Source organism: Ornithorhynchus anatinus, chromosome 5, assembly GCF_004115215.2.
Source record: "Ornithorhynchus anatinus isolate Pmale09 chromosome 5, mOrnAna1.pri.v4, whole genome shotgun sequence".
NCBI lineage: Eukaryota > Metazoa > Chordata > Mammalia > Monotremata > Ornithorhynchidae > Ornithorhynchus > Ornithorhynchus anatinus.
The window spans coordinates 1,248,911-1,261,497 of NC_041732.1; the positions used below are offsets into that span (position 1 = coordinate 1,248,911).

The 12,587-nt window shown below is 52.0% G+C and overlaps 1 protein-coding gene across 1 annotated transcript; it reads right to left on the bottom strand.

The window, feature by feature from the left end:
• Positions 1–1,323: 1,323 nt before the first annotated feature.
• On the bottom strand, positions 1,324–12,587 carry AP2S1 (adaptor related protein complex 2 subunit sigma 1). Its single transcript, XM_029065337.2, has 5 exons — positions 12,478–12,587; positions 8,132–8,281; positions 5,097–5,210; positions 3,008–3,067; positions 1,324–1,816 (listed from the first exon to the last, which is right to left on the bottom strand). Exons 1-5 carry the CDS (start codon positions 12,478–12,480, stop codon positions 1,715–1,717), a joined length of 429 nt encoding a protein of 142 aa, XP_028921170.1. The 5' UTR covers positions 12,481–12,587; the 3' UTR covers positions 1,324–1,714.

Here is a 12,587-nt window from a genome sequence, read left to right on the forward strand (position 1 = left end):
GGGGGCTCCTGCCCAGCTCCGGCCTCACCCGCGCACCCCTGAAATCCGGCCTTTCTGAGCGCTCTAGGGCCAGATCTGCCATTGCTGCCCTCCATGTAATAATAATAATAATAATAATAATGTTGGTATTTGTTAAGCACTTACTATGTGCCAAGCACTGTTCTAAGCGCTGGGGTAAATACAAGGTAATCAGGTTGTCCCACGGGGGGCTCACGGTCTTCCTCCTCATTTTACGGATGAGGAGAACTGAGGCAACAGAGAAGTGAAGTGACTTGCCCAAGGTCACACTGCTGACAAGCGGCAGATCCGGGATTAGAACCCAGGACTTCTGACTCCCAAGCTCGTGCTCTTTCCACTGTGCCACCCTGCTTCTCTAAACCATGCTGCTGCTTCTCCATATGCCCCACAACCTCTCACCCACACCCTGCCTCTGGCCTGGAACGCCCACCCTCCTCCTAGCAGAGACTACTATTCTCCCCCCACCCTCAAGTCCTTGATCGAAGACCCATCTCCTCCCAGAGGCCTTCCGACTAAGCCCTACTCTCCTCTTTCTCCCTCTCCCTTCTGCATCGCCCTGACTTGCTCCCTTTATTCATCTCCCCCCCCCCACCCCATAGCACCTCTGTCCACATCTGTAATTTATTTCTATTACTATGCTGGGTTCGAATCCCGGCTCTGCCACTTGTCAGCTGTGTGACCGTGGGTGTCACTTAACTTCTCTGTGCCTCAGTTCCCTCATCTGTAAAATGGGGATGAAGACTGTGAGCCTCGTGTGGGACAACCTGATCACTCTGTATCTACCTCAGCGCTCTGCACATAATAAGCGCTTAACGAATACCAACATTATTGTTATTATTATGTCTGTCTCCCCCACAGACTGTAAACTCATTACGGGCAATGTGTTATATTGCTCTAATGTACCTTTCCAAGCACTTTATATAGTGGTCTGCACACAGTAAGTGCTCAATAAATACAACTGACTGACTGGGTGTGCTGACACACTGTTCACCCTCTTTTCCCTCCCCCTGGCACTGCTGTCCGAAGGAGATAACGACCAGACAGGCGGGAGGCTCTGTTTGGGCCTCACCCCACACTGTCCTATTGCAGGGAGGCTGGTGCCTGGACCCTGGCCAGTCCACACTGAGAGGATATAGCTGTAATTTATTTATCGGTATTGCTGTCTCCCTCCCCCCCCCAGACTGTAAGCTCGTTGTGGGCAGGGAATGTGTCCGTTTATTGTTGCACTGTACTCTCCCAAGCGCTTAGTACAGTGCTCTGCACACAATAAGTGCTCAGTAAATCCGACAATGAAATACGATCGGAGAAAGCAGTGAGGGCTAGGACATGGCCCGTTGATTTATTGGCTGGATCCGGTTTACAAGACGCTTACACAACTGTACGCACATGACCTCCCACCCCTTCCCTGGCCTCCTGCTGGGAGGGAGGGGGCAAGGAGGGTTGGGAACAGAGGGGGCCCAGACTAGCGATGCCACAGGCCCGGGAAGGGGGACGGGGACCTCCCCCTGCCCCGGGGGCCCTTCCGGCCGCGACAGCGCCGAGGCCCAGAGAGATGTCCCGGGTTTGGTCCACAGGGCCCCAGCGGGACCCGGGCCGGCCGGGGCCGAGGGGCAGGGCACGGGGTGCCGCTCAGACCCGGGGTGGGGCGTGATCCCGTGCCCGCCGCGGGTGAGGGGGAGGAGGGATTTTCCGGCTTTCATTCCAGGGACTGTAACATGAGCAGCTGCTTCAGCACTTTGGTCTGACTGGTCTCCCGGATCTCGCCGGCCAGGAACATCTCGTCCACCACCGTGTACACCTGGCGAGGGCGCGGGTGGGTCAGCCCTGGGCACGGGGAACGCCCCCACCCCGGGGCCCAGGGGCGGCTCTTCCTCCCACACGCCGCTGCCTGGCCGGGGACAGGTGGCTGTGGGGCGCGCTCTTGAACCTCCATCTCCCTGAACCTTGATTTCGCCCATCTCTCGCTGGCAACCCCTCGCCCGCGTCCTGCCCCTCCCTCCTCAAATCCGACAGTGACCCTCCCCCGCTTCAAAAACTCTTTGAAGGCATACCTCCTCCAAGAGGCCTTCCCAGACTAAGCCCCCCTTTCCTTTTCTCCCACTGCCTTCTGCGTCACCCGGACTCGCTACCTTGTTCTTCTCCGGTCCCAGCCTCACGGCATTTATGTCCAGATCTGTAATTTATTCATTTACAATAATGTCTGTTTCCCCTTGTAGACTATAAACTTGTTGTGGTCAGGAAATGTGTGTGTTTATTATTTTGAACTCTCCCAAGCGCTTAGTACAGTGTTCTGCACCCAGTGTTCTGCACTCAGTAAATACGACTGAATGGATGAATGAATGAAAGATGAGCTGGTTGGGTAGTCCAGAAGGCCCCAAGGAAGTGACGCTTATCTAGACCCCTGTAGAAGCAGCGTGGCTTAATGGATAGTGCCTGGACATCAGAAGGACCTGGGTTATAATCCTGGCTCCACCACGTGTCTGCTGTGTGACCTTGGGCAGGTCACTTCACTTCTCTGGGCCTCAGGTCCCTCCTCTGTAAAATGGGACAAGGACTGTGTCCAACTTGATTAATTTATATCCGCCCCCGTACTTAGAACAGTGCTTGGCACATAGTAAACTCTTAACAAGGACTGTAATTATTGTTAATTATTATTAGGTACACGAGGGGTACCTGAGCTGGGGCCTGTGCTTGGTCTCCCTTCCCCGCCTGAAAGGAGGGTGGGTGGTGGCCGGTCTCGCTCCCTGATGAGAACCGCAACTCGTTCAATCGTATTTATTGAGCGCTTACTGTGTGCAGAGCACTGTACTAAGCGCTTGGGAAAGTACAATACGACAATAAACAGTGACAATCCCTACCCACAACGAGCTCCCAGTCTGGAGCCGGGGGAGACAGACATCAATAATAAAATGAGCAGGGTGGGGGAGGCGGGCGGCCTGGCTGCCCTGCCGGGGAGTGGCGGCGGGCGGGCGGGCTGGGGAAGACTCACCTTGTAGAAATTGAACACCAGGTCCAGCTCGCAGACGTTGTGGAAGTATTCATTCAGGACCTACGGAGCAACGTACGGACGGCCGTGGTGGCATTAAGAGCCTGACCGAAGGCACATCTCCAAGAGGCCTTCCCTAAGCCTCCCTTTCCTCTTCTCCCACTCCTTTCTGCGTCGTCCCGGCTTGCTCCCTTTATTCATCTCCCCTCCCAGCCCCACAGCTCCTGTGTCCATATCTGTCAGTTTATTTATTTCTATTAATGTCTGCCTCCCCTTCTAGACTGTTATAAGCTCACTGTGGGCAGGAAATGTGTGTTAAATCGTTACACTGTACTGTCCCAAACACTTAGTCCACTGCTCCACACATGGTAAGTGTTCAATAAATATGATTGGCTGCCTGGGGAAGCCACATGATATAAGTGCGGGGTGACGATGACGATGGCATCTGATAAACACTTACTATGTACCAAGCACTGTTCTTTGCGTTGAGGTAGATACAAGGTAATCAGGTTGTCCCACATTGGGCTCAGAGTCTTAATCTCCATTTTACAGATGAGGTAACTGAGGCATAACTGAAGCACAGAGAAGTGAAGTGACTTGCCCAAAGTCACACAGCTGACAAGTGGCAGAGCCGGCATTAGAACCCATGACCTCTGACTCCCAGCCCGTGCTCCATCCACTGAGCCACGCTGCTTCTGTGGGTGGGAGGAAAGAACCTGCTCTCAAGGCTAAGGGGAGGAGGCCCAGCCCCTGCCATACTCCCAGGCTGAGAAGCAGCACAGTTTAGTGCACAGAGCACGGGCCTGGGAGTCAGAAGGTCACGGGTTCCAATCCTGCCTCCTCCACTTGTCTGCTGTGTGACCTTGGGGAAGCCACTTTACTTCTCTGTGCCTCAGTTACCTCATCTGTAAAATGGAGACTGAGACTGTGCGCCCCTGTGGGACAGGGACGGTGCCCAACCCGATTTACTTGTATCCACCCCAGTGCTTAGTACAGTGTCTGGTAAGTGTCTTGAGCCCTTAAATACCAGTCCCAACTTCCCAAGTGGGATAGGGGCTGTGTCCAAACTGACTAGCTAGTATAATATAATCATGGTATTTGTTAAGCGCTTACCATGTGCCAAGCACTGTTCTATACGCTGGATAATAATACCTGTGTGTCTAGGTGATGCTTTTACTACCAAAGCACAGTGCTTAGAACAGTGCCTGACACACCGTAAGCCCTTAATCAATATACCATCATCATTATCAACTTCCAGGCAGATGGCAGCTCCACTCCACTGAGCCAGTCTTGCCCTCGTTTCCTTGAAATTGTGGAGGGGGAAGGAGACGGGGCCTTCTACGTCTTATTAAAAGCTCATCTCCTCCAAGAGGCCTTCCCTGACTAGGCCCTCATTTCTCCTACTCCCTCTCCCTTCTGAATCACCCTTGTCCTTGGATCTGTACTTTTAAGGACTTGATACTCACCACAACCTCAGGCCCACAAAACTTATGGTCACATCAGATCTGTCTCCCGCTCTGGACTGAAAGATTCTTATGGGGAGGGACAGTGTCTACCAATTCTGTTTGACTGTACTCCTTCAGGATCTTAGCACAGTGCTCTGCACACAGTAAGTGCTCAATTCTTCTTCTTCAAAAGCCGTCGAGTCGTTTCCGACCCACAGCGACTCCATGGACACACCCTCTTCAGAACACCCCATCTTGTCGTAAAGTCGTTCTGGTACGTGTATCCATAGAGTTTTCTTGGTAAAGAGACGGAAGCGGTTTACCGATGCCTTCTTCCGTGCGGTAAAAACTCGAGTCTCTGCCATCGTCTTTGACCAAAGTTTTGATCGCTTGGTTATCTACCTTTGGTTCTCTCTCATGCCGCTGCTGCCCAGTACAGGCGAATCAGCTTTGTTTTGAAGCTTTGGTTGAGACCTTTTCATCCGGGGTAGCCCTATGAGGCATAGCTCTAAGCCTCGTCAGCGTATGCAAACTCTCGCACCTCGGTAAGGCGTCGATTCGTAGGAGAGTTCAATAAATACCATTAATTGATTAGGCTCCACCCAGCATCCCAGCCCCTCCCTCCACAAAGTTGAGGCTCCACCCACCTCGACGAAGTTGTGGATGGCTTCCAGGTAGGCCAGGTTGTTGTCGTTGACGTCGACGCAGATGCAGAAGTAGAGGCCCGCATACCGACGATAAATAATCTTGAAATTTCGGAACTGAAAGAGAGGGGACCGTCATGGCCAGAGGGAGCTGGGGAGCCCCCCGGCATGGGCACCGTCACCACCGGTGGGTGGCAAGATGTTGGGGGGAGGCGGGATGCTCTCTGGGAGGAGATGGTCACCCCCAGGGGCAGGATGGATGTGGGGGGGGGGACGACTCCCATCCAGGACTGGAGAGTGAGTTTAGCAGCCGCCACCTGCGGGCCAGGCCTCAGGCTAATAATAATAATAAAGGGATTTGTTAAGTACTTACTATGTGCCAAGCACTGGAGAAGTTACAAGATAATCGGGTTGTCCCAGTGGGCCTCATTGTCTTAATCCCCATTTTATAGATGAAGTAGCTGAGGCATAACTGAGGCACAGAGAAGTGAAGTGACTCGCCCAAGGTCACACAGTGGACAAGCGGCGGAGCCGGGATTAGAAGCCACGTCCTCTGACTCCCAAGCCCGTGTTCTGGCCACTGGGCCATGCTGCTTCTCTCTTGCGACTGGGCCGAGCGCGGGCCCAGGCACGGGACTGTCAGATCGGACACGGTGTTTACGGCTACAGCCCCGGGAAGTCTGAAGGAGTTATGGGTCCTGAAATGTCCTGGACGGCCATATCTAAATCTCTCTGGAAAATGTCTGCATAATCTGGAGACGCAACATTACCTAGTTGATAGAGAGTGAGCCTTGGTGAAGGACCTGGGTTCTAATTTTGGCTCTGCCCCTTGTCTGCTGGGTGACTTGCTTCCTTCATTTCATTCTCCCTCCCATTCCCACAGTACATATGTTCATATCTGCAATTTATTTATTTACGTTCATTAATGTCTTGTCTCCCCGTCTACACTGCGAGCTCATTGTGGGCAGGGAATGGTTTGTTTGTTTGTTCTCATACTGTACTCTCCCAAGGGTTTAGTACAGTGCTTCGCACATAGTAAGCGCTCAATAAGTACGAATGATTTAATGAATGAATGAATGAATGAATGACTTTGAGCGAGTCGCTTCGCTTTTCTGGCCTTCAGCTTCCTCATCTTTAAATTGGGAGTAAGACTGAGTCCCACGTGGGTCATGGACTGTGACCAGGCTGATTAGCTTTTATCTACACTTAGTACACTTAGAACTTAGCACTAAGCACTTAGTACAGTGCCCAACACATAGTAAGCACTTAACAAATGCCATTTTAAAAAAAGAAGTCCAAGCCAACTTGAACCTTCTCCGGCCACATCCTTGCTTGGTGAGGGGGGTCTATGCAATGGGGTGATGAGGATGAGCCCCTCCCAAGAGACAAGACAGACTGGAAGCTGGTTGTGGTTAGGGAACACAAACGAGTCTACGAACTCTGTTATAAATGTTCAGGACGTGTCACCCCCCACCTCAAAAAACTCCAGAGGCGGCCCATCCACCTCCATCTCAAATAAAACCTCCTCACCATTGGCTTTAAAGCACTGTAACACCTTGCCCCCTCCTACCTCACCTCGGCTTCTCTCCTTTTACAACCCAGGCCGCAAACTTCGCTCCTCTAGTGCTAACCTTCTCACCGTGCCTCCATCTCGCCTGTCTCGCCACTGAGCCCTAGCCCGCGTCCTGCCTCTGGCCCGGATCGCCCTCCCGCCTCAAAAATCCATCAGACAACCCGTCTCTCCCACCTTAAAAGCCTTACTGAAGGCCCATCTCCTCCAAGAGGCCTTCCCAGAGCAAGCCCCAATTTTCCTCATATCCCACTCCCTTCCGCGTCGCCCTGACTTGCTCCCTTTGCTCTTCCCCTCTCCCAGCCCCTCAGCATTTATGTCCATATCTGCTATTTTATTTATTTGTGTTGATGTCTGTCTCCTGCCCAGACTGTACGTTCCTTGTGGGCAGGGAATGTCACTGTTTATTCTTGTGCTGTACTTTCCCAAGTGCTTAGTAGAGTGCTCTGCACACAAAGTGTTCAATAAATAAAATTGATTGATTGAGACTTAGCTCTGGCAGAGGAAGGACTGTCCAGGAATTTTGGGGTGTTGGGACCAGAGGCGGAGGCAGGAAAATTGTCCCAATTTTCTGACAATGACTCTCCCCCCGCTTCAAAGCTTTATTGAAGGCTCATCTCCTCCAAGAGGCCTTCCCTGACTAAACCCTCCTTTCCTCTTCTCCCACTCCCTTCTGCTTTGCCCTGACTTGCTCCCTTTATTCATCCCCTCCCCCAGCCCCACAGCACTTACGTCCATATCCGTTATTTATTTATTGATATTAATCTCTGCCTTCCCCCTAGACTGTAAGCTCATTGTGGGCAAGGAATGTGTCTGTTATACTATTATACTGTACTCCCCCAGGCACTTAGTGCAATGCTCTGCACACAGTAAGCGCTCAATAAATACCAATAAATGAATAACGAAGCAGCACTGCGTATGAAGCAGCATGGAGTAGTGGATAGAGCATGGGCTTGGGAGTCCGAAGGTCATGACTTCTAATCATGACGCCTAGTCCCGGCCCTGCCACTTGTCTGCTGCATGACCAGAGGCAAGTCACTTCACTTCTCGGGGCCTCAGTTACCTCATCTGTACAATGGGGATTGAGATTGTGAACCCCATTTGGGACAAGGGCCTGTGTCCAACCTGATTTGCCTGTACCCACCCTAGCACTTAGTACAGTGCCTGGCACATAGTAAGGGCTTAACAAATATCATTATTATTGTTATTATTATTATCACTTCCTTAGGATGGGAGAGATTGCGCCCCCTGGTGGCCACTCTGATATTCATTCAATCGTACTTATTGATCACTTAACGTGCAGGGCACTGTACTAAACGTTTGGGAGACAACAACAGAACAATAAACAGACAGACACATTGCCTCCTGACGAGACCAGCATCCTGGCAAGTAAAGAGAAGGGGGCTAAGTGTGGGGAGGGGAAAAGAGGGGAGAGAAGGGGAAGGGGACAGAGAGAGAGGGGCTTCACCTCCACAAAGTTAGTGTGCTTGGCGTCTCGGACGGTGACCACGGCGTGCACCTCCTCGATCAGTTTCTGCTTCTCGTCGTCATCAAACTGCATGTACCACTTAGCTAGGCGGGTTTTCCCGGCCCGGTTCTGGATGAGGATAAAGCGGATCTGCGGAATAATAATAATAATAACAATAATTGTGGCATTTGTTAAGTGCTTATTATGTGCCAGGCACTGTTCTAAGCGCTGGGGTAGACACAAGATAATCGGGCTGGACACAGTCCCTGTCCCACATAGGGCTCACGGTCTTAATCCTCATTTTGTAGATGAGGGGACTGAGAGGCAGAGAAGAAGTGACTTGCCCAAGGTCATGCAGCAGACAAGTGGCAGGAGGGGAGGGGAGGGGATCAGTCAATGGGGCAGATGCCATCCATGCCTCCTGACCCCTAAGCTGTGTATGTGTATAAGAGAGGGAGAGAGTGAGAGAGGAGACTGCAAAGCCCTCACTTTTTTTAAAATGGTATTTGCTAAGTGCTATGTGTTAGGCACTGAACTAAACACTGGGGTAGATACAAGCAAATCAGATTGGACTCAGTCCCTGCCCCATGGGGGGCTCCCGATCTTAATCCGTATTATACAGATGAGGCCCACAGAAGTGAAGTGACTTGCCCAAGGTCACACAGCAGGCCAATGGTGGAGGAGGAATTAGAACCCAGGTCCTTCTAACTCCCAGGACTGTGCTCTATCCACTAGACCAGCGATTCCACCCATCTCCTCCCTCTCTATAAAGCTGAAAGCCCTCGATTTCCCAGGCAGGCACCTCTGACTTCCAGGCCCATGCTCTGGCCACTACGTCACGCCTGTTCCCCTCTTGTGTGCTGAGTGACCTTGGGCAAGTCACTTCACTTCTCTGGGCCTCAGTTACCTCAATATTAAAATGTGGAATTAATATCTGACCACCCTCCTCCTTAGACCACGAGCCCCACGTGGGACAGGGAGGGACTGTATCCAACCCGATTCCATCTGTAACCACTCCAGCACTTAGTCCAGTGTCTGGCACATAGTAAGCACTTAACAGATACCATAATTATTATATTAAGTGGTGGAGCTGGGATTAGGAGATGCGACTTCAGTAAGGCTTTGAAGCAGGGGCCAGTCATTGTCTGGAAGAGAAGCAGCATGGCACAGTGGATCGGGCTCAGGCCTGGGAGTGAGAAGGTCATGGCTTCTCCTCCTGGCTCCGCCACTTGCCTGCTGTGTGACCTTGGGCAAGTCACTTCACTTCTCTGGGCCTCAGTTACCTCATCTGTAAAATGGGGAGGGAGACTGTGAGCCCCGCGTGGGACAGGGGCTGTGCCCAACTCAATGTGCTTGTAACCACTCCAGGGCTTGGCACAGTGCTTCACAAATACCATAATAATAATAATTAGAACTCAGGTCCTTCTGACTCCCAGGCCTGTGCTCTCTCCACTAGGCAACACTGCTGGCATGATTAGTAAGCAAGCAGTTCGGACCAACCCCCTCCTCTGTCCCCCCATCCCTCCCTGCTCCCCCCACCCCTCCTTCCCGTTTCCTTCCCCCCAGCCTCCCCACCCCCGGCCCGGACGGGAAGCGCCTGGTCTGCTGAGCCAGGGAAAGGCTTCCGGTCACCCCATCCCCGCCCAGGGAGTCGGAGCGGAAAGGGGAAGGAGCACTCCTGGGCCCTAAGGAGGGGCCTGACTCCGGACCCTTCTCCCACCATTCATTCATTCACTCGTATTTATTGAGCACTTACTGCGTGCAGGGCACTGTACTAAGCGCTTGGGAAGGTACAATAAAACAATAAACAGTGACAATCCCTGAGCAAAATAAGCTCACAGTCATCACGTGTTTCAAACCCCCTACAGTTCCCACTCATCCAAGTCAGGGTCGCGTTATGGGGTGGGGGGCTCTAAGAACCGCCAACTCAGTCACTGGTATTGATTGAGCGCTCGCTATGTGCACAGCACTATACTAAGCACTTAGGAGAGTACAATTTAACAGCATAACTCGCCTCTCTCCCTGGCAGGGGCGGGAAAGGGATCGGGGATAGAGGGGGCTGCAGGCAGGTATGATGCCCCCTCCTCCCCTCCCCGGGCTTGCCCTGGATAACAATAACAATAATTAATAATTGTATTTAAGTGCTTACTTCATGCCAGGCACTGTTCTAAGCACTGGGGTAGATAGAAGATAATCAGGTTGACTACAGTCCCTGTCCCACACAGGGCTCACAGTCTCGATCCCCATTTTACAGATGAGGGAATTGAGGCCCAGAGAAGTGAAGTGGTCACCTGGCAGACAAGTGGCAGAGCTGGAGAAGCAGCGTGGCTCAGTGGAAAGAGCACGGGCTTTGGAGTCAGGGCTCATGAGTTCGAATCCCAGCTCTGCCACTTGTCGGCTGTGTGACTGTGGGCAAGTCACTTAACTTCTCTGTGCCTCAGTTCCCTCATCTGTAAAATGGGGATTAAGACTGTGAGCCCCATGTGGGACAACCTGATTCCCCTATGTCTACACCAGCGCTTAGAACAGTGCTCGACACATAGTAAGCGCTTAACAAATACCAACATTATTATTATTATTATTATTCTGACTCCCGGGCACGTGCTTTATCCACTAGGCCACCTCCCTGGCCTCTATCTGTCACCACTATCTCTTTCCACACCTCTATCTCCCCTCGGTAACCCTGACTCCCCCAAAATCCTTCCCATGATCGCCTCTCCAGTCCCACCTCCCTCAGCCCCACAGCACTTATGTCCACATCCGTAATTCATTCCTTTACATTAATGTCCATCTCCCCCTCGACACTGTGAGTTCGTTGTGAGCACAGAACATGTCTACCAACTCTGCTGTATTGTACTCTCCCAAGCGCCTAGTAGTGTTCTGCACCCAGTCAGCGCTCAATAAATAACACTGACTGATTCCCAACATTTACATTCGTTGTGGGCAGGGAACGTATCTGCCAACTGTGTTCATTCATTCATATTTACTGAACGTTTATTGCGTCCAAAGCCCTGTCCTAAGCGCATGGGAGAGTACAATTAAAACAACAAAAAGACACATTCATTCATTCATTCATTCAATAGCATTTATTGAGCGCTTACTATGTGCACAGCACTGTACTAAGCGCTTGGAATGAACAAGTCGGCAACAGATAGAGACAGTCCCTGCCGTTTGACGGGCTTACGGTCTAATCGGGGGAGATTCCCTGCCCACACTGTTGTATTGTACCCTCGCAAACACCTAGTACAGTATTCTGCACGCAGTAAGCACTCAATAAATACCACTGATTCCCCAGCATTTAAGCTCGTTGTGGTCAGGGGACGTTTCTGCCAACCCTGTCCAATCATTCATTCAATCGTATTTATTGAGCGCTTACTGTGTGCAAGGCACTGTACTAAACACTTGGGAAAGGGTGACTCTAGACTGTGACTCGCTGCGGGCAGAAATATGTCTGCTGTTCTCTTGTACACTCCCAAGCGCTTACTGCAGTGCTTTGCCCACAGATTCATTCATTCGATCATATTTACGAGCACTTACTGTGGGCAAGGCACTGTAGTAAGCGCTTGGGAGACGGTGACTCTAGACTGCGAGCTCGCTGCGGGCAGAAATATGTCTGCTGTTCTCTTGTACACTCCCAGGCGCTTAGTACAGTGCTTTGCACACAGATTCATTCATTCGATCGTATTTACTGAGCGCTTATCGAGGGTAAGCTACTGAAGCAGAAGTGCCTTAGAGAAGCAGCGTGGCTCAGTGAAAAGAGCATGGGCTTTGGAGTCAGGGGTCATGAGTTCGAATCCCAGCTCTGCCACTTGTCAGCTGTGTGACTGTGGGCAAGTCACTTAACTTCTCTGGGCCTCAGTTCCCTCATCTGTAAAATGGGGATTAAGATTGGGAGCCCCATGTGGGACAACCTGATTCCCCCGTGTCTCCCCCGGCGCTTAGAACAGTGCTCTGCACATAGTAAGCGCTTAACAAATACCAACATTATTATTATTATTACTAAGCGCTTGGGAGACGGTGACTCCCGACTGCGAGCAGAAATGTGTCCGTTGTTCTCTTGTACACTCCCAGGCGCTTAGTACAGTGCTTGGCAGGCAGGAAGGGCTCAATCGATACGCCTGAATGAGAGTGCAATAAAACAACAGACACATTGCCCCTCGCCTGGCGCAGGGCTGTGCAGAGAGTGAGCGCTCCATAAATAGGACTGACCGAGGTTGACGCTAACCACTGGCATCTCCGGCCGGGACGCAGAGCCCTTGGCCGTTGCGTCCTTGCAAGGGAGGGGCCTGAGCCCCCGCCCCCTCCCCACCCCCCCCCCCCAAACCGGGTGGGGGCGACCCCCTTACCATGTTGCTCCCCCAGACGTCCCTCTTCCCACCGGCGACGACGACGGGGACCCCGGACGGCGGAGGAGGCCGATCTCAGCCCGAGCGGAAGTGCCGTCGGCCCCGCCCCC